Source organism: Lolium rigidum, chromosome 3 (assembly GCF_022539505.1).
Source record: "Lolium rigidum isolate FL_2022 chromosome 3, APGP_CSIRO_Lrig_0.1, whole genome shotgun sequence".
Lineage (NCBI taxonomy): Eukaryota > Viridiplantae > Streptophyta > Magnoliopsida > Poales > Poaceae > Lolium > Lolium rigidum.
In genome coordinates this window covers 83937583-83963883 of record NC_061510.1, presented here as the reverse complement: position 1 = coordinate 83963883, position 26301 = coordinate 83937583, and the positions used below count along the sequence as shown (strand labels likewise).

Genomic DNA, 26301 nt, shown 5'->3' with positions numbered 1-26301 from the left:
CGGCGGCGTCTCTGGAACTTTTTCTGTATCGTGGCTCTCGGTAATAGGGTTTTCGCGACGGAGAGTATAAGTAGGCGGAAGGGCAGAGTCGGGAGCCTCACGAGGGGCCCACACCATAGGGCGGCACGGGCCCCCCCTTAGCCGCGTGGCCCTGTGGTGGCGGCGCCTCGTGGCCCCACTTCATATCCTCTTCGGTCTTCTGGAAGCTCCGTGGAAAAATAATAACCTGGGTGTTTGTTTCGTCCAATTCCGAGAATATTTCCTGTGTAGGATTTCTGAAACCAAAAACAGCACAAAACAGGAACTGGCGCTTCGGCATCTCGTTAATAGGTTAGTGCCGGAAAATGCGTATAAATGATGTAAAGTGTGTATAAAACATGTGAGTATTATCATAAAACTAACATGGAACATAAGAAATTATAGATACGTTTGGGACGTATCAGTATCAAGCACGGCTCAAGTGGAGCCTAGCTCAACTCAAGCCGAACCATCAAGTGCAACCCAAGAACCAACCTCCACTCAAGATGAGTCACATTCCGAAGAACAAGAAGGAAGCCCTCATTCCACTGAGCAAGACCATGATGATGATCAAGAGACATCCTCAACTCATGATCAAGCTCAAGTGACCCCTCATGATCAAGTACTAGCAAGAGATGAATTCATTGATCATGAAGGAACCATTCAGAAGATCAAGGCCGCTACAAGGGCAAGTGACATGAAAGTAGATCAAGTCCTTGGTAGCATCTCAAGAGGAGTGGTAACTCGTAGACACCATGCATTACTTATCACTTATTGTCAACACCATGCTTTTGTGTCTAGTTTTGAACCACTCAAGGTACATGAAGCCTTGGTTGATCCGGATTGGGTAATTGCCATGCAAGAAGAATTGGAGTGTTTCACTCGTAATGAAGTATGGTCTCAAGTTGAGAGACCCAAGGATCATCGCATCAATGTTATTGGGACCAAATGGATATTCAAGAACAAGCAAGATGAGAATGGCATTGTCATACGAAACAAAGCAAGGTTAGCAGCGCAAGGGTTTGCCCAAATAGAAGGTATGGATTTTGAGGATACCTTTGCGCCGGTAGCCCGTCTTGAAGCTATTCGTCTTTTGCTTGCATTTGCATCCTTCCACAATTTCAAACTATTTCAAATGGATGTGAAAAGTGCATTTTTGAATGGTCCCCTAAAAGAAACCGCATATGTGGCTCAACCCCCGGTTTCGAAGACCCATGCCGACCCAACCACGTGTACTTACTCCATAAGGCACTCTACGGTCTCAAGCAAGCTCCACGTGCTTGGTATGAGTTCCTTAGGGATTTCTTACTACATGATGGGTTTTGCATGGGTATGGTCGATTCCACCCTTTTCACCAAGCGGGTTAAAGGGGTTGGCTTATTTATATGTCAAATATATGTTGATGATATTATCTTTGGTGGAACTAACCCCAATCATAACAAAGCTTTTGAGCTATTGATGACTAGGAAATTTGAGATGTCCATGATGGGAGAGTTGAAGTTCTTCCTAGGCTTCCAAGTGAGGCAACTTGCAAAAGGCACCTTCATCTCTCAAGAAAAGAATGTGAAGGACATGCTCAAGAAATTCAACATGACCAATGCAAGCCCAATGAAGACACCCATGCCCGTAAAGGGGCAACTTGGCTCATGTGACGGTGAGAAGGATGTGGACATAAAGGTATACCGCTCCATGATAGGATCCTTGCTCTACCTTTGTGCCTCTAGGCCAGATATCATGCTAAGTGTAGGGAGGGGTGTGCTCGTTTTCAATCCGCTCCTAAGGAGAGCCATTTAATGGCGGTCAAACAGATTCTAAGATACCTTGTTCTCACTCCTACCCTCGGGCTATGGTATCCAAAGGGGTCAACCTTTGAACTCATTGGCTATTCGGATTCCGATTGGGCCGGTGATAAGGTTGACCGGAAGTCTACCTCCGGGGATTGCCAATTTATTGGCCGGTCATTGGTGAGTTGGTCATCCAAGAAACAAAACTCCACCGCTTTATCCACCGCCGAAGCCAAATACATATCCGCGGCATCTTGTTGCACTCAATTGTTATGGATGAAGCAAACCTTGAAAGACTATGGTGTGTCTCTTGGTACGGTGCCTCTTCTTTGTGACAATGAAAGTGCAATTAAGATCGCCAATAACCCGGTTCAACATTGTCGCACCAAACATATTGACATTCGCCATCACTTCCTACGTGACCATGTTGCCAATAAGGATATTGATCTCACTCATGTGGGGACAACCTACCAATTGGCGGATATTTTCACTAAGCCTTTGGATGAAGCCCGGTTTGTTAACTTGAGAGGAGAACTTGGTATTCTTGATCCTAAAAACTTAGATTGAATAACTTCTTCTTGCACTATATTCTTGCATTTATCTTGCTATCAAGCTTAGAGGCACATCACATATGTGGATAGTCATCTTACCATGTCTTGGTATGATGCATACCTATGTGTGCAACATAAATAGACCCAATGCCATTATATGGACCCAAGCATGTCTCTTCGAGGTCTCATGACATTTGCGCTTTCACATAGGGGGAGTAATCCCCCGCCCCTCATTGAGCCTCAATTACAACTTGATTTGACTATATAAGGCTAAATGATCTTATTGCAAAAATAACTTCAAAATGACTTATGATTCTTGATATATATTTCGAATCATGCCCATTGTTGCTACTTACATCTTGTTTGGGTCTTCACTCCTATGGGTATGCCTAGAGAACTTTGTGTTTCCAACCCCATGTCTATGCTCATCTCATCATCATCTATCTATCTATATGTACATTCATCATCTGAGCATTAATACACATTTACACAAAGAATAGGGGCAAAACGAGGAAAAACAAGACAAAAATGGGCAGAATGACCCTGGCCGGTCTCTGGCCCGGTTGGACCGGCCTCTGCGCCGGGCCAGCCGGCGCCAGGTCCGGTCGACCGGGCGGCAAACCGGCCGTGCGGTTGGTTATGTTTGGAGGAGGTTACCCTTGGGGGTCTTCTTCCTCACTTTCCCCCTCCACCCTCTCCACCATTGTCGCCGCCTCCACCATCCCCACCTCTTCCTAGGGCCTTCCCACCACTAAAAACCTCCCAAACTTCACCAACTCATAGATCGGGCCCTTTGCATCATCTCCACCAAGGGATTTGGTCCCTCTCAAGCTACTTTGGGAGATCTTGGGGATTTGGCTCTCAAGCCCCACCTAGGTGTTCTTCTTGTTCCCTTGAGCAAGGAGGACCATGTCTTCGGGTAAATTGTTCTCTCTTTCCCTCTATTTCCTAGTCCTCATCACATATTGCACATCCTTGAGAAAATTTGAGGAAATTTTAGGGTTAGGGTTAGGGTTTGTAAGTCCTCATGCCATTAGAGTGTCTCACAGCACTATGCACATATTCCACTCTATTGATATAGTCTATGCTCAAGTTTATGAGTTTTTGCATGATTTTGTGGTAGAAATTCTGGGCAACACCTCACAATTCGACAGAACCGATCATACGCCTGGTCAACCGGCCCCTCAACCGGCCGGCCCGGCGTGCAGCCCGGTCAACCGGATTGGCAACCGGCTCGTCCGGTCTGTCGTCCGGTTGGACCGGCCTGTGCGCCGGATCGCCCAGTTCTTCGCATAATCTCATCGAAACACTTGGATATATGCTATGCTTTTTGGCTTCCCTACTTACTGATGACATGCACACTTACCCCACTACTATCCTCGCTCTATTTTCTCCTTCACAGGTAGTTGGAGTGGTGAAGAACGTGGCGCTCTTGCCAAGAGAGGAAGGCCTACGGTGCCTCCACCCCGCCGTTCTAGCGGCCGCATGCCCTCTAAAACACCTCAGACTACTGACACTGGCAGCTCCGCTGGGGGAATGTAATATCCCAGGTTTAGAGGCAATAAAATGAGAGAACACCAAAGTGTGCATTGCATTCATGCATAGAAAATCCGGGGAATTTTCGCGCTTCAAATAAAACTTACCACGATCACCGAAGTTTCACTTGACTTGCTGGAATTGAAGTAGATCATCAAGTCAAGCGCTATAAACTTCACTGTGATCTTTGCTAAAACCTTATTTTGGGTAGAGATGATTTGATCTATGGATTAGATCAAATGGAATTAGTTTTACCACAAACCAACACCTTAGGTAAGGGTCAACTATAAGATCTTATAAAGGATCTCAACATGACATTCCTTACAACAACACATTCTTTAAGAATCAAACACTAACTTAGTAACACTTCAAAGTTAGCAACTACTTCTGTGTGTAATTTAATTCACTTCTAAACTTATTAATAAATAAGGTAAATCACAGGGTCTAAAGTGCATAAAAGCCACACTTTCTTATTTAAATCATAACTTATTAAATACATAGAATATCATAAAACTAAATCCATTTACATTACGAATTATAGTCCAAACTATTTGAATAAAACTAACTATGAGTATTTTGAAACTTATATGATCATGCCTTGGTGAAATCAAACCCAACTATTCAAAATTGAGGAATAACCCTCAACTTTGACCTTTTCACCAATATTATAATATAAATCCAATCAAATATAATATAGTAACTCATCAACAATAATAAAACCATCCACAAGATATTTAGTAACAAATGCCACTTGGCTATCCAAAAATAAATCATATGAGTGGATAATGATCTTGCCACATGGGATGAAAATATCTACATGACTTGCTTTCCAAGCTATGCCACCTCATGCCCAAAGGATTTCTATGGATGAGGGCATGACACCCAAGCACCTTACTCATCAAACCAAATCAAGAGTCATCACCTATGTGTCATGATACTAGAGCTTGCCCAAGCCTATAAATAGAGCCACACCCTTCATCCCTTTGCTCATCTTGTAGCATGATACATGTGAACAAACACATAGAGCCACTCCATATGAATTAGCTAGGATCAAGATGAAGAAGCTAGGAGGGGGAGGCATACCACAAGATGCAGGTTTATCAGATTTCCTGAAGAACAAGCTACAGAATATTGCAAGGTAGAATCCCTAGGCAAACCATATATTTAGAGGATCATATCATCATCTCTTGAGTAGAACCTTAGTAAACCAATTCCATAATCATCACAACTTAGTATTAATTATAAACCCTAAGAATCTAGGATGAGTGTGATGAGAGGAATAATAAGGAAGGATTAGTGAGGAATGAGTGGATCTTGTCTAATGCATGATCATAACTTGTAGATATAGATGATAAGTTAAACCCATATGATTGATAGATATCATCTACCACATAAAATAATATCTATTTGAGTCTTAACTTGTACCTCATAAGAAACAAAATTAATCAATTATAAATGGTTGTTTAAAAAACAAAACAAGACAGTGAGTATCATTATCAAATTGTTATAATATTCAAATAATTTAGAACCTGCAAAACAAAACATAATTCAAATTTGAATTCAAAACATAAAATAGAAACCAGTAAATAAAAACAAGAAATGAAAATTTGAAATAAGAAGAGAGGGAAACCTACCTGCGGAGCCACCGCAGCCCACACGACAGCCCAGCACCAGCCCAGCCCACCAAACAAAACGACCCAACACCACGTAACGTTTCAGCGAAGAAGAAAAGGGGAGTCGTCTTCTTCTCCGGCGTCGACAGCACGTCTGCGCCAGTCGGCGGCCTCCTCGTCGACGATAAGGACGGGACGGACTCCACAAGCGCGCTCAGAACCTCGCCCAATCATCCTCGCGTCCGTCTTATCTTTCTACGCCAAGATTCGTGCCCGAAGCATGCTCGTCGTCGTCGTTGCATCTGCAACGTCTCCGCCGGTGTGCCGCCGCTGTAGAGCATCCCTAGGCCTATAAATATACGAGAAGCTCCGCCACGGAACCCTAAGCCTTCGAAGCCTATCCATTTCATCTCAGCTTCTCTCTATTCCTTGTGTTCTTCCACCCACTGTCGCCGGCGTCGATGGTGAATACGGTGGTACAGGCCACCCCAGCCTCAGGCGCGGAGTCGAGGAGAAGCGCCTCGACGCGTAGAGCATCTGGGAGGAAGGAATCGTCCTGGAACTTCCTCGAGTTGGCGAATTTCATCATTCCCTTCTCCGGTGACTGGCCGGAATCCATGGCCTCGTCGTCGTCTCCGACCACCATAGGCCTCGCCGACCACACCATCAACTTCACGGTGAGTTTGCGCGTCTATAGAGCCAGATCTTGCTTCCTAGCATGCATCCTAGCCCCGATTTGATAGTTGGCCGGACTGCGCCGCCGCAGATGAGCTCACCGGCGATGCTCCGGTGACCTTTGGGTGGTGGCGTTGATGCTCGCGAGCTCAGTATTGAGTCCTGGTTCGAACGCGCTAGGTTAGATAGTCACTGGGGGTCTCTGGAACCCATTCCGTCGCTCGCCGGAGTGTCACCGGCGTTCTCTCCGGCGAAGAGCGACGTGTCCTGCCTCGTCAGCGTTGGTTGACTGGTCTTTGCCCGCGTGGCAAATGACCCAGTCAACGGTCCCACCAGTCAGTCTCTGCGGGTATAAGTGAACGGGTAAGTTTAGTGTTTTAGATTTATTTCAAATTCCAGAAAATCACTGAAACTTTGCAAAATTGTATAAAATCCATTTCAACTCAGAAAAATATAAATAATATATCAAAATGCTCACAAAAATAAACTCTATTCAAATAAAATGTAAAACAAAAATGTGTGTCAAAATAAAAATTCACTTATTTTTATCCTTATTAATTATATCATTTCAATTATTTAAAATACAATTTGAATTCAATAATTAATGAAGTTTCAAACTTAAATTTTAACTATTCAGTAACTAAGTAAAATGTTAGGATTAATTTTATTTACCAAATTTGCATTAGCTTAATTATTAGTGGTAATTCATAAACCCTAATTGCAAATTACTATTTTCTATTTTCTTTAAATAGTAATAACTCAAGAAAATATTATAAACTAATATTATTTTGGTAAATCAAAACTTATTTACTTAGACATGTTTAGTTAACAAGTTAATTATTTTAAAACCTCCTAATAATTGTTAAACCCTGATTTCTAAACTAAACCTAAACATGAGTTACCCTAATTATTAATTCTTGTGAACATGAATAAAATGTCAAACCATTATTAATGTTGTTTCAAAGTAAATAGTAATCACACCTATCTTGTCAATTCTCATTTGTAGAGTTGTACCATAATTTAGAAACCCTAATTCTAACATAAACATGAACCTTGATCTCATTATTTCATGTGATCATCGTAAATTAGTGCAACCCTGAAACCCTAGGGGTTTAGCCCATATAATTATATCCACCTCACCTTTAAGTGTAGAAACTTAATAAACAACCAAAGAGTGCATACTCATGATCCACCCACATAAAACCAATTCACATGAGATTATCATTTCATGTTCCTATTCTTAATTAAAACTTATATAATTCACTAGTATCACCTAGGTATAAACCCTAGCTTGTTACCACATGTTAGCACCATTGATCATCACTCCTATATACCATACCATTAAGATCAACCTCAATCATTAAACCCTAGTAGAACCATAATGATAAACCCTGGTATCAACTTTGTGTAGCAAATCACATCACATATTCCTATCCAACTAAACCTTACTTAGGAAATGATAAACCACTTAGCTTAGAAACTATTAGAAATTATTTGGTAAAGCAAATATGAAGTCATAGTAAACCCTAACTCATAGCAACACCTTGATAACCATCCTTTGATATAATGCTTAGGAGAAACCATAGTAATAAACCTGTCAATACTTGTTGTATATAGAACCAACCCAAGTTAAGAACCACCTAGTTCCTATTAGTAAAACTAAATGAATCCAATAGTAAACCCTAGAAGCCATAGCACCTATATATAATAGTTCATATTCCTATTTAACCTTGTTCTTCAAAAGTTATTCTTTTGAAGTACAAATGTCAATCAAACCTTAGAAGCCTAATCCTTCTTTGAGATACTTCTTATTTCTTAAACAACATGTTCTTCAAAAGTTATTCTTTTGAAGTATAGTATAAGTAATCATCAACCATGTCCTGTAGAACTTAAAATTGACAACTGTTCTTCACATATTATTCCACTACTATTCTTTATGTGTATGATTGTTATGATGTCGTATATCACTTGATTATGATGCTAATATAACCAAACCCTAATAAGAACCTTGTTTGAGAACCATTCTAAAAGTGCAACCAACCCTAAAGAAATCTTTACAACTCACATATCTTAAATCATCAAGGTTAGCTTACGCTCGGGACGATTGCATCTCATACTATGCATTATAGCATCTTTGCCAGCTTCTTTAAACATTGTCCTTACCGGACGATGATGGTATTTCAGAATTTGGAGTTATCACGTATCGAAGCTTTTGCCTGCATAATCTTGCGATCAAGAAAGGCAAGTTCATCGCTTGCTCATGTCATTTGATTATTTTTATCAAACTATATGCAAAGTACTATACTTATCACTCATGCATTGAAAAGCAAAGTATTATTTTACAATTATGAATATGACTATGTGGTGGGCAATGGAACCATGGTATGTGTTGATATGGTGGAGGTTCCATTGCAATGGGTTATATCACCCTAGGATTAAATTACCAATGCCGTCCGAGTGATTCTAGCGCCGTACAAACCGCGTTGACCATGAGATCTATAATGGCTCCGGAGAAGCCAGCCGTATCTTTTCCCTTCGCACGCCAACGGATCGGAGAGACGGTGGGGTGCCGGAGGCACCGCCGCAATAGGTTGGGAAATCCTTTTAAATCCCCATCCATTGGTGATGTTAATCTCTTCCGATCTATGAAGGATTGTCCAAAGTACACCATGAGTAAAGCCGTATTATCGGGGGAAGTCTACTGGAGGTGTGCGGGTGGACAAAAGGGTGGGTTTGCAGTCGCGGAGAAGGCGGTGTGGGCTTGGATCTTTATACCCGGCCTCACACCAAAGGAAGTGTGAACGGGGGCAAGTCCCTGCGGATGGCAAAAAGGGTGAGATCTCTTGTGGGAAAAGTAACGCACCTCTGCAGAGTGTATCAAATTGTGGTCGTCACTCCTTGTTCCGGGAAGGGAACTCGCGAACGCGGCGGAAAGGAACTCCACGAAGTTCTGGTCAACTCGTGAAGACCGACGGGCATAGTTTTCGAGAATAAAATAAACCTTTTGAAGAAATGTTTACAAAAACTTGCATTGGCCTATGACTTTCCGGTCTATGGCTGTAGCTAGTGCATGATACACATATTTCCTAATATGAACTTGCTCGAGTACGCTCGTACTCATTCTATCTCTTTTGAACCCCCTTCTTAGAGCAATGCACGAAGGAGAAACTACCGTGGAACTCGAAGACAAAGGAGTCAACTGCAACAAGATGAAGAATCCAAACAACGAAGTCAATGGAGTCAACTCATGCATCGATTATAATGGAAACCTAGACTAGCAATAGAAGGGAATCTTTCCCTAATCCTAGCACCTAAGTAGCTAGATTTCTATAGCAAGCCAAGTAGCTCTTGAACTTAAGCTAGCAATAAGATAGATTATGAGTCGTTCTTCTGGAGCTTTATTTGAAGTTTTACCTCACTGTAAAGTAGGAGGATGTGTGGATCTTATGTAAACTGTTCGTGTGTACTTCTATAGACATACCTTGGACTCGCATATGTTTCTGTTGTACCACTCTGAGAGATGTAATATGGGTGGAACGGTGTTTCACTTGTGTTATGTCAACGACTTGTGTACTACACCATGCGGTGGTACGTTGGGTCATCACAGACTGGTATCGGAGCAAATGCTTGGACCCTAGGATTAAAACCCTTTAAAGGAGACCTATAGGTTTGGTAGTGTCTATAGGAAGTGGTATTAGCTAAGGCAACTATGCTAAACCAACTATTCTTTTGACTTGAGATGGGTATTCACTTGAGAATAATCCTGACACACTTGAGTCAATTTTTCTTATCTATCTTTCTTTAGTAAAGAGAATTAGTTATCTTGCTTCATTCCAAAATAATTAGAACACCATTGAAGCTTAAGATAATGGGTGGTAGTAGACCACAATTGGTATACAATACATGGTAGTCCAAAGAGAGGATACAACCATAAGGAAGATATCCTATTGGAAGAAGTATACCAATGCAAGTTATAGTTAAGTAAGAGTCATTTAAAATGTCAAATGACTGATGTTAAGTAAGGAAGATACGTTATATAAGGTAGTATATGTCTATGATGAGTCAATCATAGGAGGTAAGGAAGAGTGATAGGAGTTACAGGAGTCTACTTTCAATAATAAACTTGGTACTCATATATGATTCACTTGAGAATCATGGTATGATGGAGTAGAACATCCTAAGTACGATAACAAAAGGATGATAAGGAGTAGGATTTAGGGAATAGTTCGAAAGCTTAGGCCTTAAAATCCTAATAATTGTACCAAGTATGTTAGAACCATAGTCTTTAATTTAAAGTCTTTAATTTAAAGAAGGCTTATTTCGAGCATAACACATAGAGAAATACTGGAGTTATAGGTGGTATATTCTAAACAATCATGTGTTTAGAGTAGACATGTTAGAACTAATTGTATTATAGGAAGTAGTCCTCAATAGCACGGATATTTGGTATACTATTTTGTTAGTACTTCCAAAGAAAACTAGGTTAACTTCAACTATCCCAGTGCCATTTTGTTTCAAATTGTCTCATTGCAAATGTGCAATTGAGATAAATGTTGAGACAAATAGTAGAAATTCACGTATTTGTGCTAAGTATCACGACCTAAACCTATCTTATGTGGTGTTATATACTACACATCTGAACCTGATGTTTAGGGATGTCTTACCCAACAATTTTATTCAGGCATATAAGGATGTGTATTATAAGCACAAAGCTGGATCTTCTTGGATTTTATTGGATTTTCATTGTTTGACTAGATCCATACATGAAGTTTGACTTTGATATGCAAATGCATGTTGCAATATCAAGCTCTTACTTGATGTTATAGGTCTAGAGGGTAAAGGTATTCGTGTAAGGAAGTGACGAATTCAGAAGATTTGAAGACAAGATGAAGGTTCACTTGAAGAAGGAAGTAAAATTGTGGGAAGCAACCACAACAATCTGAAGGAAGGACCAATCAAAACTCACTTTTATCCTCAATCAAGGAGTACTTCAACATGGAAGTATCATGAAAGTGAGAAAAATAGTGAATATGGAGTAGTAGAAGTGGAGCCATATTCACTATGGAAGAAGGGAATGCAAGTGAAGTCACTTATAATACTATTTTCATAGTGTCAACAAGTGGTTATCTTGCAAAACAAACCCTAGAAGAAGGAAAATAGACAAGTGAAGTCGCAGCTGGTATAATAAGGCCGCAACTGATATAGGATAATCATGAAGAGAAAGTATGTGAAGTGAGGTATATCTTAACTAAAGCTATGTAAGTAGCCACAGCTGGTAGGTAGATATTGACCACCATAACATAGCCACAGCTGGTATCCAATAAGCCACATCTGGTACTAGGTAGTCTGCAGCTGGTACCAGATAGCCCACAGCCTGAACATTTCTTTACCCTAAAAGAAAAGGGGATTCCGCAGCTAGTATTTCACAGCTGGTATTCCATAGCTAATAAATATTTAGTCGGAGGATTCGCATCGGATACTCACAACTGTGTGGATACACCGCAAAGAATTTTTCGTGAGACTTTAGAAAGGTACAAAATATGAACCAGACTAAACTTCTAACCTTGGAGTTTAATGATTAGAAGAAAGGAAGTTGGAAGATCATTAGTAAACTCCAAGGGGAGAGGAAGGCTGAATGAGAAGTATTAAGATATAATATTTGGAGTATGACGGACCAAGAAGAAGGTCTGAACTGAGAGGAAGTCCGATCCTATTTTCATAAGATTGGTGGAAGTATCCATATAATAGTACTCTCAGGAGGTTGTCAGACCAGAAGCCGAGGTTCATATCTCGAGGAAGTAAAGACTAGACCTTAACTTGAGTGGGTAATTGTAATTACTCGAAACTAAGAGAATTCAAGTAAGTCTAAGATAATGAAGTTGGATGAAGAAGATATCGGAGGACAATCAAAGCCTAAGAAAACAAAACATCGAAGGGTTTAACTATACCAAAACTAATGATTATTAGAAAGATTCCTTTCATGGAACCTAAAGAACCCAAAAGGAAGATAACTAGCTTAAAATTAGAAGCCATGATTGGATGGACTAAATGAGTCTAATCCATTCGTAGGACTAAACAACCAGGACCATGCCTATCGTAATACCTTACCAAGTACCATTACTTTCGTTATGGTAGTAAGGGAAAACAATACCCTACCTTAAATAAATCTTTTAAAATTAAGGTTTGAGTATCGCAACTGGTAAAACGTAGTGCCATATTACACCGTAATCTGGATTACCGCAGTTGGTAGAACCAAGTTTTGAGTATCCAAATAGGAAGATGTCACCACAACCATTAGTAAAGTCCATTAACACCATAAGATGTCTTAATCCAAGAATCTTTGGATAGTAAGCCTATAAGCTTAGAGTGTTGGAAGAAATCATAGAATTGAAGAAAGTATCAGTGCCAGACATCAGAAGACTCCAAGAAGGATCTGGAAAAGGGATATATTCAATTATATCTTATGTGATCACCATGGAGTTGAAGGATGGTGATCTGTTCAAGACATTTCAACATTCCGAAACATGAGAGCATTCGAACTTCGGGACGAAGTTCAGTTTAAGGGGGAGAGGCTGTAATATCCCAGGTTTAGAGGCAATAAAATGAGAGAACACCAAAGTGTGCATTGCATTCATGCATAGAAAATCCGGGAATTTTCGCGCTTCAAATAAAACTTACCACGATCACTGAAGTTTCACTTGACTTGCTCGGAATTGAAGTAGATCATCAAGTCAAGCGCTATAAACTTCACTCGTGATCTTTGCTAAAACCTTATTTTGGGTAGAGATGATTTGATCTATGGATTAGATCAAATGGAATTAGTTTTACCACAAACCAACACCTTAGGTAAGGGTCAACTATAAGATCTTATAAAGGATCTCAACATGACATTCCTTACAACAACACATTCTTTAAGAATCAAACACTAACTTAGTAACACTTCAAAGTTAGCAACTACTTCTGTGTGTAATTTAATTCACTTCTAAACTTATTAATAAATAAGGTAAATCACAGGGTCTAAAGTGCATAAAAGCCACACTTTCTTATTTAAATCATAACTTATTAAATACATAGAATATCATAAAACTAAATCCATTTACATTACGAATTATAGTCCAAACTATTTGAATAAAACTAACTATGAGTATTTTGAAACTTATATGATCATGCCTTGGTGAAATCAAACCCAACTATTCAAAATTGAGGAATAACCCTCAACTTTGACCTTTTCACCAATATTATAATATAAATCCAATCAAATATAATATAGTAACTCATCAACAATAATAAAACCATCCACAAGATATTTAGTAACAAATGCCACTTGGCTATCCAAAAATAAATCATATGAGTGGATAATGATCTTGCCACATGGGATGAAAATATCTACATGACTTGCTTTCCAAGCTATGCCACCTCATGCCCAAAGGATTTCTATGGATGAGGGCATGACACCCAAGCACCTTACTCATCAAACCAAATCAAGAGTCATCACCTATGTGTCATGATACTAGAGCTTGCCCAAGCCTATAAATAGAGCCACACCCTTCATCCCTTTGCTCATCTTGTAGCATGATACATGTGAACAAACACATAGAGCCACTCCATATGAATTAGCTAGGATCAAGATGAAGAAGCTAGGAGGGGAGGCATACCACAAGATGCAGGAGTTTATCAGATTTCCTGAAGAACAAGCTACAGAATATTGCAAGGTAGAATCCCTAGGCAAACCATATATTTAGAGGATCATATCATCATCTCTTGAGTAGAACCTTAGTAAACCAATTCCATAATCATCACAACTTAGTATTAATTATAAACCCTAAGAATCTAGGATGAGTGTGATGAGAGGAATAATAAGGAAGGATTAGTGAGGAATGAGTGGATCTTGTCTAATGCATGATCATAACTTGTAGATATAGATGATAAGTTAAACCCATATGATTGATAGATATCATCTACCACATAAAATAATATCTATTTGAGTCTTAACTTGTACCTCATAAGAAACAAAATTAATCAATTATAAATGGTTGTTTAAAAAACAAAACAAGACAGTGAGTATCATTATCAAATTGTTATAATATTCAAATAATTTAGAACCTGCAAAACAAAACAGAATTCAAATTTGAATTCAAAACATAAAATAGAAACCAGTAAATAAAAACAAGAAATGAAAATTTGAAATAAGAAGAGAGGGAAACCTACCTGGCAGGCCACCGCAGCCCACACAGCAGCCCCAGCACCAGCCCAGCCCACCAAACAAAACGACCCAACACCACGTAACGTTTCGGCCGAAGAAGAAAAGGGGAGTCGTCTTCTTCTCCGGCGTCGACAAAGCACGTCTGCGCCAGTCGGCGGCCTCCTCGTCGACGATAAGGACGGGACGGACTCCACAAGCGCGCTCAGAACCTCGCCCAATCATCCTCGCGTCCGTCTTATCTTTCTACGCCAAGATTCGTGCCCGAAGCATGCTCGTCGTCGTCATTGCATCTGCAACGTCTCCGCCGGTGTGCCGCCGCTGTAGAGCATCCCTAGGCCTATAAATATACGAGAAGCTCCGCCACGGAACCCTAAGCCTTCGAAGCCTATCCATTTCATCTCAGCTTCTCTCTATTCCTTGTGTTCTTCCACACACCTGTCGCCGGCGCCGATGGTGAATACGGTGGTACAGGCCACCCCAGCCTCAGGCGCGGAGTCGAGGAGAAGCGCCTCGACGCGTAGAGCATCTGGGAGGAAGGAATCGTCCTGGAACTTCCTCGAGTTGGCGAATTTCATCATTCCCTTCTCCGGTGACTGGCCGGAATCCATGGCCTCGTCGTCGTCTCCGACCACCATAGGCCTCGCCGACCACACCATCAACTTCACGGTGATTTTGCGCGTCTATAGAGCCAGATCTTGCTTCCTAGCATGCATCCTAGCCCCGATTTGATAGTTGGCCGGATCGCGCCGCCGCAGATGAGCTCACCGGCGATGCTCCGGTGACCTTTGGGTGGTGGCGTTGATGCTCGCGAGCTCGGTATTGAGTCCCGGTTCGAACGCGCTAGGTTAGATAGTCACCGGGGGTCTCTGGAACCCATTCCGTCGCTCGCCGGAGTGTCACCGGCGTTCTCTCCGGCGAAGAGCGACGTGTCCCGCCTCGTCAGCGTTGGTTGACTGGTCTTTGCCCGCGTGGCAAATGACCCAGTCAACGGTCCCACCAGTCAGTCTCTGCGGGTATAAGTGAACGGGTAAGTTTAGTGTTTTAGATTTATTTCAAATTCCAGAAAATCACTGAAACTTTGCAAAATTGTATAAAATCCATTTCAACTCAGAAAAATATAAATAATATATCAAAATGCTCACAAAAATAAACTCTATTCAAATAAAATGTAAAACAAAAATGTGTGTCAAAATAAAAATTCACTTATTTTTATCCTTATTAATTATATCATTTCAATTATTTAAAATACAATTTGAATTCAATAATTAATGAAGTTTCAAACTTAAATTTTAACTATTCAGTAACTAAGTAAAATGTTAGGATTAATTTTATTTACCAAATTTGCATTAGCTTAATTATTAGTGGTAATTCATAAACCCTAATTGCAAATTACTATTTTCTATTTTCTTTAAATAGTAATAACTCAAGAAAATATTATAAACTAATATTATTTTGGTAAATCAAAACTTATTTACTTAGACATGTTTAGTTAACAAGTTAATTATTTTAAAACCTCCTAATAATTGTTAAACCCTGATTTCTAAACTAAACCTAAACATGAGTTACCCTAATTATTAATTCTTGTGAACATGAATAAAATGTCAAACCATTATTAATGTTGTTTCAAAGTAAATAGTAATCACACCTATCTTGTCAATTCTCATTTGTAGAGTTGTACCATAATTTAGAAACCCTAATTCTAACATAAACATGAACCTTGATCTCATTATTTCATGTGATCATCGTAAATTAGTGCAACCCTGAAACCCTAGGGGTTTAGCCCATATAATTATATCCACCTCACCTTTAAGTGTAGAAACTTAATAAACAACCAAAGAGTGCATACTCATGATCCACCCACATAAAACCAATTCACATGAGATTATCATTTCATGTTCCTATTCTTAATTAAAACTTATATAATTCACTAGTATCACCTAGGTATAAACCCTAGCTTGTTACCACATGTTAGCACCATTGATCATCACTCCTATATACCATACCATTAAGATCAACCTCAATCATTAAACCCTAGTAGAACCATAATGATAAACCCCGGTATCAACTTTGTGTAGCAAATCACATCACATATTCCTATCCAACTAAACCTTACTTAGGAAATGATAAACCACTTAGCTTAGAAACTATTAGAAATTATTTGGTAAAGCAAATATGAAGTCATAGTAAACCCTAACTCATAGCAACACCTTGATAACCATCCTTTGATATAATGCTTAGGAGAAACCATAGTAATAAACCTGTCAATACTTGTTGTATATAGAACCAACCCAAGTTAAGAACCACCTAGTTCCTATTAGTAAAACTAAATGAATCCAATAGTAAACCCTAGAAGCCATAGCACCTATATATAATAGTTCATATTCCTATTTAACCTGTTCTTCAAAAGTTATTCTTTTGAAGTACAAATGTCAATCAAACCTTAGAAGCCTAATCCTTCTTTGAGATACTTCTTATTTCTTAAACAACATGTTCTTCAAAAGTTATTCTTTTGAAGTATAGTATAAGTAATCATCAACCATGTCCCGTAGAACTTAAAATTGACAACCTGTTCTTCACATATTATTCCACTACTATTCTTTATGTGTATGATTGTTATGATGTCGTATATCACTTGATTATGATGCTAATATAACCAAACCCTAATAAGAACCTTGTTTGAGAACCATTCTAAAAGTGCAACCAACCCTAAAGAAATCTTTACAACTCACATATCTTAAATCATCAAGGTTAGCTTACGCTCAGGGCGATTGCATCTCATACTATGCATTATAGCATCTTTGCCAGTTCTTTAAACATTGTCCTTACCGGACGATGATGGTATTTCAGAATTTGGAGTTATCACGTATCGAAGCTTTTGCCTGCATAATCTTGCAGTCAAGAAAGGCAAGTTCATCGCTTGCTCATGTCATTTGATTATTTTTATCAAACTATATGCAAAGTACTATACTTATCACTCATGCATTGAAAAGCAAAGTATTATTTTACAATTATGAATATGACTATGTGGTGGGCAATGGAACCATGGTATGTGTTGATATGGTGGAGGTTCCATTGCAATGGGTTATATCACCCTAGGATTAAATTACCAATGCCGTCCAGATGGATTCTAGCGCCGTACAAACCGCGTTGACCATGAGATCTATAATGGCTCTGGAAAAGCCAGCCGTATCTTTTCCCTTACGCACGCCAACGGATCGGGGAGACGGTGGGGTGCCGGAGGCACCGCCGCAATAGGTTGGGAAATCCTTTTAAATCCCCATCCATTGGTGATGTTAATCTCTTCCGATCTATGAAGGATTGTCCAAAGTACACCATGAGTAAAGCCGTATTATCGGGGAAGTCTACTGGAGGTGTGCGGGTGGACAAAAGGGTGGGTTTGCAGTCGCGGAGAAGGCGGTGTGGGCTTGGATCTTTATACCTGGCCTCACACCAAAGGAAGTGTGAACGGGGGCAAGTCCCTGCGGATGGCAAAAAGGGTGAGATCTCTTGTGGGAAAAGTAACGCACCTCCGCAGAGTGTATCAAATTGTGGTCTGTCACTCCTTGTTCCGGAAGGGAACTGCGAACGCGGCAGAAAGGAACTCCACGAAGTTCTGGTCAACTCCGTGAAGACCGACGGGCATAGTTTTCAGAATAAAATAAACCTTTTGAAGAAATGTTTACAAAAACTTGCATTGGCCTATGACTTTCTGGTCTATGGCTGTAGCTAGTGCATGATACACATATTTCCTAATATGAACTTGCTGAGTACGCTCGTACTCATTCTATCTCTTTTGAACCCCCTTCTTAGAGCAATGCACGAAGGAGAAACTACCGTGGAACTCGAAGACAAAGGAGTCAACTGCAACAAGATGAAGAATCCAAACAACGAAGTCAATGGAGTCAACTCATGCATCAGTTATAATGGAAACCTAGACTAGCAATAGAAGGGAATCTTTCCCTAATCCTAGCACCTAAGTAGCTAGATTTCTATAGCAAGCCAAGTAGCTCTTGAACTTAAGCTAGCAATAAGATAGATTATGAGTCGTTCTTCTCGGAGCTTTATTTGAAGTTTTACCTCACCGTAAAGTAGGAGGATGTGTGGATCTTATGTAAACCGTTCGTGTGTACTTCTATAGACATACCTTGGACTCGCATATGTTTCTGTTGTACCACTCTGAGAGATGTAATATGGGTGGAACGGTGTTTCACTTGTGTTATGTCAACGACTTGTGTACTACACCATGCAGTGGTACGCTGGGTCATCACAGGGAAGAAGCAAGACAGTTGGCGGTAAGAGGAAGGACAAGCACGCAGCCCAAGAGGATGATGAAATAGTGCCAAACTTTAATGTGGGAGAAGCACATCGTGGTGATTGGCAGAGTGTGAGGAAGGAGAATCCGTATCGCTTTGAGCAACGGACTTACACTGGTGGGGACAAGTTCTTCTGGACCAACACTCAAGCAAGTCTATGGCGAGATTTCTATGACACTAGAGAGTGTATGAAGAATGGTGCTGTTGTGATGCCCAAGGCCATCAACACTGAAGAGCTTACCTTGCATGAAGCCACAAAGTACCGCTTTGTGGTTGATACCTTGAAGGGTTTGGGACTATATGATCTTGTGTGCCTGAAGCCCGATGATGACCAAAGCGAAGGCACCTATTGTCCCCTTCTAGTCCGTCAATTCCATTGCACCGTATTCTTCCATGATGATGAGGATCGCACGATGACTTGGATGACTGGCAAGGAGAAGTACTCATGCTCCTACACTCAGTTCTGTGAAGCCATGGGTTTTGGTGGTGGCCGTGCTCAAGGGTTCAAGATTCATTCTCGATCTAAGCTCGTTAAAGGTGACATCTCATTTTGCTATCCCTCGAACCCTACAGCTGGGCCTCCCACTATCTCTGGGATGTACTACTCCTATCTTGTCCTTGCCAAGATGTTCCGTGAGAGTCTCATCAGCAAGTCAGGCGACACCAGTGAAGTTAGGAACTACCACCTGAATCGGATGTACTATTGCCATCCTGACAGGATAAGGAAAATTGATGGCTGTGATCTCATTCATTGTGAACTGAAGCGTTCTGTTCTGGGCCGCATGACTCCCAACTATGCTCAGTATGTTCAGCGGCTCATCAACCACATGGTACCTCCTCCTCTCAACACACTAGATCAAAGGATCATCATGGAACCATTCAAGTTCCCCATTCGGGACACTCGTCCGGAAGTCCCTGCCATGATGCCTTCTGAGCGCCGTTCCAAGGAACGCCATGATCATGCAGCTAGTTCCAGCTACTCTCGGCGTCCCAAGCGCGGTGCCGCTCGCTTCTTCTCCAGCATGTGGCAAATGTGCAAGAATACCAATGATGTTGCACATCAAGGTCTTGCTTTGAACCAGGAGACACAGAGGCGACAGAATGAGTTCATGGCTGGAAGGAATGTCCCTGTTCCTCCTTTCGGCCCCGAGATGGAGCCCGTGGTTGCACCTGCTTGGGAGATGCCTCCCATTACTGATGAGATGCTCCAGAATTTCGACCTCTCCATGTATGCTCATGGTGGCCTTCCTCCTAGGACTGCTAGTGCCCCTGCTGATGATGATGATGATGATGATGAAGAGGATGAAGGTGCTGAGCCTAAGGATGATGATGGCGAGGGCTCCTATTCCACTGGGCATGAGTTCTACTGATGGGAGCGCTAGCATCTCTCCTCTTTTCTTCGCCTTTTTGGTGTTCCGATGCCAAAGGGGGAGAAGAGAGTAGAGTCTAGGACCACGGGGTTCTTTGGTTGTCACAAGCCATGGGTGTTGCTTTATTTGATTCTTATATGGCTTGTGCTTATTTTCTTTGATTTCTCAAGAACCATTTGCTACTTCGAATAATTCGTGTATGGACGACTATTTGTATGCTTAATCACTCTATTAGGATGATCATGCTTTATGCTTATATATCTTGATATACTTGTCCATACCATGCTTGTTTCCTAAAGATATTGGGGGAGCTTCTCATATTCCACAAATGGTGCACTTTGCATTCAAACGCCAATTCTCCAAGTGCACACATTATGGGGGAGCTGTCGTAATATCTTATATGGAATCAAGGTTTAGAGCTTATCATAATATCTATATGTGACTCTAGCTCGGTTTGTCATCGTATACCAAAAAGGGGGAGATTGTAAGGGTATTTTACCCTTATCCATTATTTTGGTAACAATGACACCGTGCTAGAGTATTTGGCCTAATACATGTTTGTAAGGATAATCTCAGGTATTAGCCAAAGAGGCATAAATGGTGTATCAAAGGAACAAGAAGGCTAAAGGAGACCCCCCCCCACTTCGACAACAATCAAAAGGGGTCTACGGCGAGAATCCGGTCACGAGCCCGGTTGGACCGGACCGTGCGCCGGCTGACTCCGGCCTGCCGCCCGGTTGACTGGGCGCACGGCCGGGCGCTCCGGCGCCGACCGGCTCCTGCGCTGATGCCAACCGGGCGACCTACGGGAAGACACAAAGTGACCCCGGTCGGGGTCCGGTCTGCCGCCCGGTTTGGATCGGCGGATCCGGTCCTGATACGTCTCCAACGTATCTATAATTTCTGATGTTCCATGCTAGTTTTATGACAATACCTACATGTTTTGTTCACACTTTATATCGTTTTGATGCATTTTCCGGAACTAACCTATTAACGAGATGCCGAAATGCCAGTTCCTGTTTTATGCTGTTTTTGGTTTCAGAAATCCTACAAAGGAAATATTCTCGGAATTGGACTAAATCAACGCCCAGGGTATTATATTTCACGGAAGCTTCCAGAGAGCCAGAGAGGGACCAGAGGGGAGCCCTGGGGGACCCCACCCCACCTAGCGGCGCGGCCAAGGGGGGGGCGCGCCCCCCTATGGTCTGGCTCCACCAGGACTCCTCCGAGGCTGCCCTTCCGCCTATATATTCCTTCCGTCGCGAAAACCCTAAAATAACAAGTCATATTCCACGAAGAGTTCCGTAGCCGCCGCCATCGCGAAGACAAGTTTCGGGGGACAGAATCTCTGTTCCGGCACGCCGCCGGGACGGGGAATTGCCCCCGGAGTCGTCTCCATCGACACCACCGCCATCTACATCGCCGTTGCTGTCTCCCATGATGAGGAGGGAGTAGTTCTCCCCCGAGGCCGAGGGCTCTACCGGTAGCTATGTGGTTCATCTCTCTCTCCCATGGTGTGATCTTTATGTGATCATGAGCTTTGTATCACTATTAATCTATGTGCTACTCTAGTGATGTTATTAAAGTAGTCTATTCCTCCTCCATGATGTAATGTTGACAGTGTGTGCATCATGTAGTACTTGGCGTAGGTTATGATTGTAATCTCTTGCTGATTATGGAGTTAACTATTACTATGATAGTATTGATGCGATCTATTCCCCCTTTCATAGCTATTGTTGATAGTGTGTATGCTATGTTAGTACTCGGTCTAAATTGCAATGGTCTATTATGCACTCTAGAGGTTACTTAAATATGAACTCCGAATGTTGTGGAGCTTGTTTACTCCGGCTTGAGGGAGCTCTTGTAGCCCTACACAATGAATGGTGTTTGTTATCCAACAAGAGAGTGTAGAAAGTAGCATTTATTTATTCAGTTATGTGATCAATGTTGAGAGTGTCCACTAGCGAAAGTATGATCCCTAGGTCTTGTTTCTAAGCATTGAAACCCCGTTTCCAACAAGTTCTACTGCATGTTTACTTGCTGCCATCTTTATTTCAGATTGTTATTACCACTCATATTCATCCATATCACTTGCATTTTACTATCTCTTCGCCGAACTAGTGCACCTATACATCTGACAAGTGTATTAGGTGTGTTGGGGACACAAGAGACTTCTTGTATCGTAATTGCGGGATTGCTTGAGAGGGATATCTTTGACCTCTACCTCCCTGAGTTCGATAAACCTTGGGTGATTCACTTAAGGGAAACTTGCTGCTGTTCTACAAACCTCTGCTCTTGGAGGCCCAACACTGTCTACAGGAATAGAAGCGTGCGTAGACATCAGGTCCCAGGCCCGGTCTGACCGGGCGCCCGGGCGCCAACCGAGCTCTACGCTGACTGCAACCGGAGGGATTACTGCGCGACATTTCGAGGGTCCGGTCGTGGTCCGGCCTGCCGCCCGGTTTGGACCTGCGGGTCCGGTCCCTGGTCCGGTCCGACCGGCCCCTGCACCGGACACTCCGGTCTGTGGTCCGGTTGAACGGGATTCTCGGGAGAAAGCTGATGTGTCAAGTGACCAACGGTCATATTTCAAGTGACACTATAAATAGCCCTTGTCCTACCTCTGAAGAGTTAGGCACTACACTACAAGCTGTTCTTGAGCTCTCTCTCTCTCATACTCCATTGCTAGAAACACCAAAAGCCTCAGATCTCCCTCCCCCTCCACCCAAACTCAAATCCCTCCGGGGAAACGATAGAGGAGGACCGATCTACTGTTCTACCAAGCCAAATCTCATTCCCCCTTGTATTCATCAAGAAGCTTGCTCTCTAGGGTTCCTTGGAAACCCTAGGTGGGCAAGAGTGGTCCGGAAGCATCCGGTCCGTGGATTTGCTCCGGGCAAGATTATGAAGGTTTGGAGGCTACCTCAAAGTCTACCACAAGTGAGTGAGCTATTCCTTCGTGTGATAGGCTCCGGAGAATAGGGTGAGCCTTCGTGGCGTGGGGAATCCTTCGTGGGACCTCCACCCATCCAAACGTGACGTACCTTCTTGCAAAGGAAGGGAACACGAGAATACATCCTCGTCTCCGCGTGCTATCGGTTATCTCTAACCGAACTCCTTACTTGTGATTTAATCGCTTCGTGAGAGCCTTCGTGCTCGAGTTAGTTGTATCCTCATATAGGTTGTTTCACCTAGTTTGCATTAGGCTCACCTTTATATTCCGCAAAGCCTAATATTGCAAAGAAAGAATTAAAATCTGTAGAAACCTATTCACCCCCCCTCTAGGTTTACCATCTCTGAACTTTCATGAGGTGTAACACTTAAACTTTTTAAGTAATAAAATACCCTTTTATCAAAAAATAGGCTTAGAAGACGATGAAGACCGACAATGACACAAATCAATAGATGTTAACCAATTTGGGGAACGCCTGCTTCCAGGTTAGGGCTTGCCTTTGTCACTCATAAACAAATGTGAATTTTCGATGATCTTGTACTTAACTTGTTCGTCGGTGGACAATTATTGATTTGTGGTATTGTCGATCTTGATCGTCTCGGACATGTTCTCTATCGATCGCGAAGAAGCAAATAGCGGAAAGGTAAAACAACAATCAAAACATGGCACAATGCAAGGCGCATATAAATATGATGACATTACATGCTAATTAGGTACTGAAACTAACCCTAAGACATGATCATCAATTTAAACTGGGGTTCGGCGAACTACGTTTAGTGTCTGCGTGTGTCATGTAAATTATGTGGTGTATATACTTTTGGTGTGTGTTATATATCTTCTATGAGAGGTATTGTATTTTTTTAATCTATGTGATGTGGAGCGATCGATACAACATTTAAGAACAACCATGGGACTGCTCTTATCCTTTCTTTTATAAGTTATATAAAATCCATAGTCATCAATATGTAAAGTCCATTGCTACGTTATTACACTATTTGCCAAACTATTCTATTGTTTTCAAAAGATTTATTTTGCTTAATTTGACACCCCATGGATTCTATTTTATAAGGTGCATTTTAGTGTGCATGATGACAAATACACTAAGTTGAGGATATTTTGTGGTGGAAATGTGTAGACTAGAGTATGAAGATGTTGTAAACTTGATCAAACTTAAAACGATTTAAGTGAAGACAAGATATATGCATAGGATAATGGATTAGTATGTAGAATCCGCGCCTCGACTTTCGTAAGAGGGTTAAAGAAAGGAAGTGCTAAACAAAACAATAGCAATATAAGAAACAAAGGAGCCAACATGAAATTGGCCACTTCATATCCCCTAGGGTTGGTTCCCATATAATAATCTGAGTTTCCTTTTGTCAAATTTGTTTGTTTGGCTGACAGGGAAATGGTAAAAGTGACGGTGACTTATCATTTTTTAAAGTTGAGCTGAAAGAGTTTCATAATTCAAAGTGGCGCATGCAGATGTCGGCCCTTACGTAACATGCAATTGCAGGCGCGCGGAACTATTTGTCCCACCCACATGAGTACCACTATGCTGATAATATTATATGCTCACAGATAATGGCAACGATGTGGCAACGATAGATCATGCCTGCAGACCAAATGGATTCGAAAAGACAGACATCTTCAACCACACTCGTCCCGGCGTCACAATTCACAAAGTGGAGAGCCAGGGCCACATGACATGACACGCACGCCGCTAATGACCCTCGGAGCAGCCAATAGGAGCAGGCCAGAACGAAACGTTGACGAAACGGCCGGCCAAAAGGACAGCAACGCGAGCCTTGCCCGGCGTTAACAAATAGCCAGTCCACCTCAAAACCCTTGTCTGATTGCCTCGTCGTCCAGTGTTAAATACGGCTAGCCCCGCTCAGATCTCCGGCTCCTGCACTGCACTCAGCCGAAACTGATACCAGATCCAAAGCCATATTCACTATCCAGTGCTAGCTCCACCATGATCTCTCCTCGCCCCACACTCTCCTCTGGCTTCTTCTCCCGCTCCGTGTCCTTTTCCCGCTCAGCCTCCTTCTCACCCTCGCCGCCTTCCTCGCCGGTTGCCCAGGCGCCGCCGCTCCTCTCAGCTCCGTTCGCCCGGCCCGGCGCCACCTTCTCCCGCTCTACCTCCTTCTCCACTTCTGCCACCGCCGTTTCCACGCTGGAGCGCGGCGCCTCCGACACCTTCTACGACGTTCTTGGCCTCGACGCCGGCGCCAGCTGCCGGGACATCAAGGCAGCCTACCGCCGCCTGGCGCGCGCCGTCCACCCAGACGTGTCCCCGCACCCCGCCGACGACTTCATACGCGTGCACACCGCCTACAGCACGCTCTCCGACCCCAGCAAGCGCGCCGACTACGACCGCGGCATGACCATGATCCCCTCCGCAGTCGGCCGCCGCTGCGCGCCAAACCTCACCCGCTCGCCGTCGTTCCCCGGGAGCCGCCGCCGGACCTGGGAGACAGACCAGTGCTGGTGACCACCCCTTATCGTCAAGGTCGATCGGAGCTGGCGATATTTGCGCGCGGCCGGCCGGGAGTAGCTTCTTGTGTCTCCCCGGCCGGGCAGTTAGAAATGCAAAGATCCCCGCAGCTAGCTCACCTGTGTGGACTTGTGCTAGTGCCGCGTGACTACGCTTCTAGAATAAGCAGTGCATGCTTGTAAGAGTGGAGTACTTGTTTTGCTTAGAATCGTCTACCACTACCAGTAAAACTGTACAATTAGTCTGGCACGCTTTGCTGTGGCTTGTAGAAAAACCCTAAAGATGTATTGTATGGCCTGTGTGACGTCCGTATATATTGAAGTTTATGCATGGCTTGACGCGGTGATTATTTGACAAGAGGATTTGCGATAGCTTAGTGAGGTGGAGATGCTGAGAGCCACCATTATTTAGCTCCCAGAAGATGGTGATTGTTCCTGTACTTATCCTCTTGCGGTTTCTCGAGTTTGAATGATTCAGAACACTTTCCACCCGTTTTCTTTGAGAGAAAGGAACTGCTGCTGCTGCTGCTGGATCACATCAGGTTGAAAGACTCCAAGTCGTCGCGACAGCCGAGAGGGACGCGCGTGAAGCCAATATCTGGGCTTCTTCCTTCCTTCGCAGCCCCGTACGTGAAGGCAGGAGCTACCGTCACTGTCGCCCATGAAAATGTACAAGCTAGCTAAGCTAGGGGATGCTATTCCTCGTTTTTCTTCGATATCTCACAAATCCGTTGCTATCATTTCTTCTGGGGCACATGGTATGTGGGGTAGCAAGCGTCATTCGGATGC

At 42.5% G+C, this 26301-nt stretch overlaps 1 protein-coding gene across 1 annotated transcript; it reads left to right on the top strand.

The window, feature by feature from the left end:
* The first annotated feature begins 24781 nt into the window (after window positions 1–24781).
* On the top strand, window positions 24782–25870 carry LOC124697189 (chaperone protein dnaJ 11, chloroplastic-like). The gene has a single exon (XM_047229817.1). The coding sequence runs from the start codon at window positions 24992–24994 to the stop codon at window positions 25508–25510; it is 519 nt and encodes a 172-aa protein (XP_047085773.1). The 5' UTR covers window positions 24782–24991; the 3' UTR covers window positions 25511–25870.
* Window positions 25871–26301: the final 431 nt, after the last annotated feature.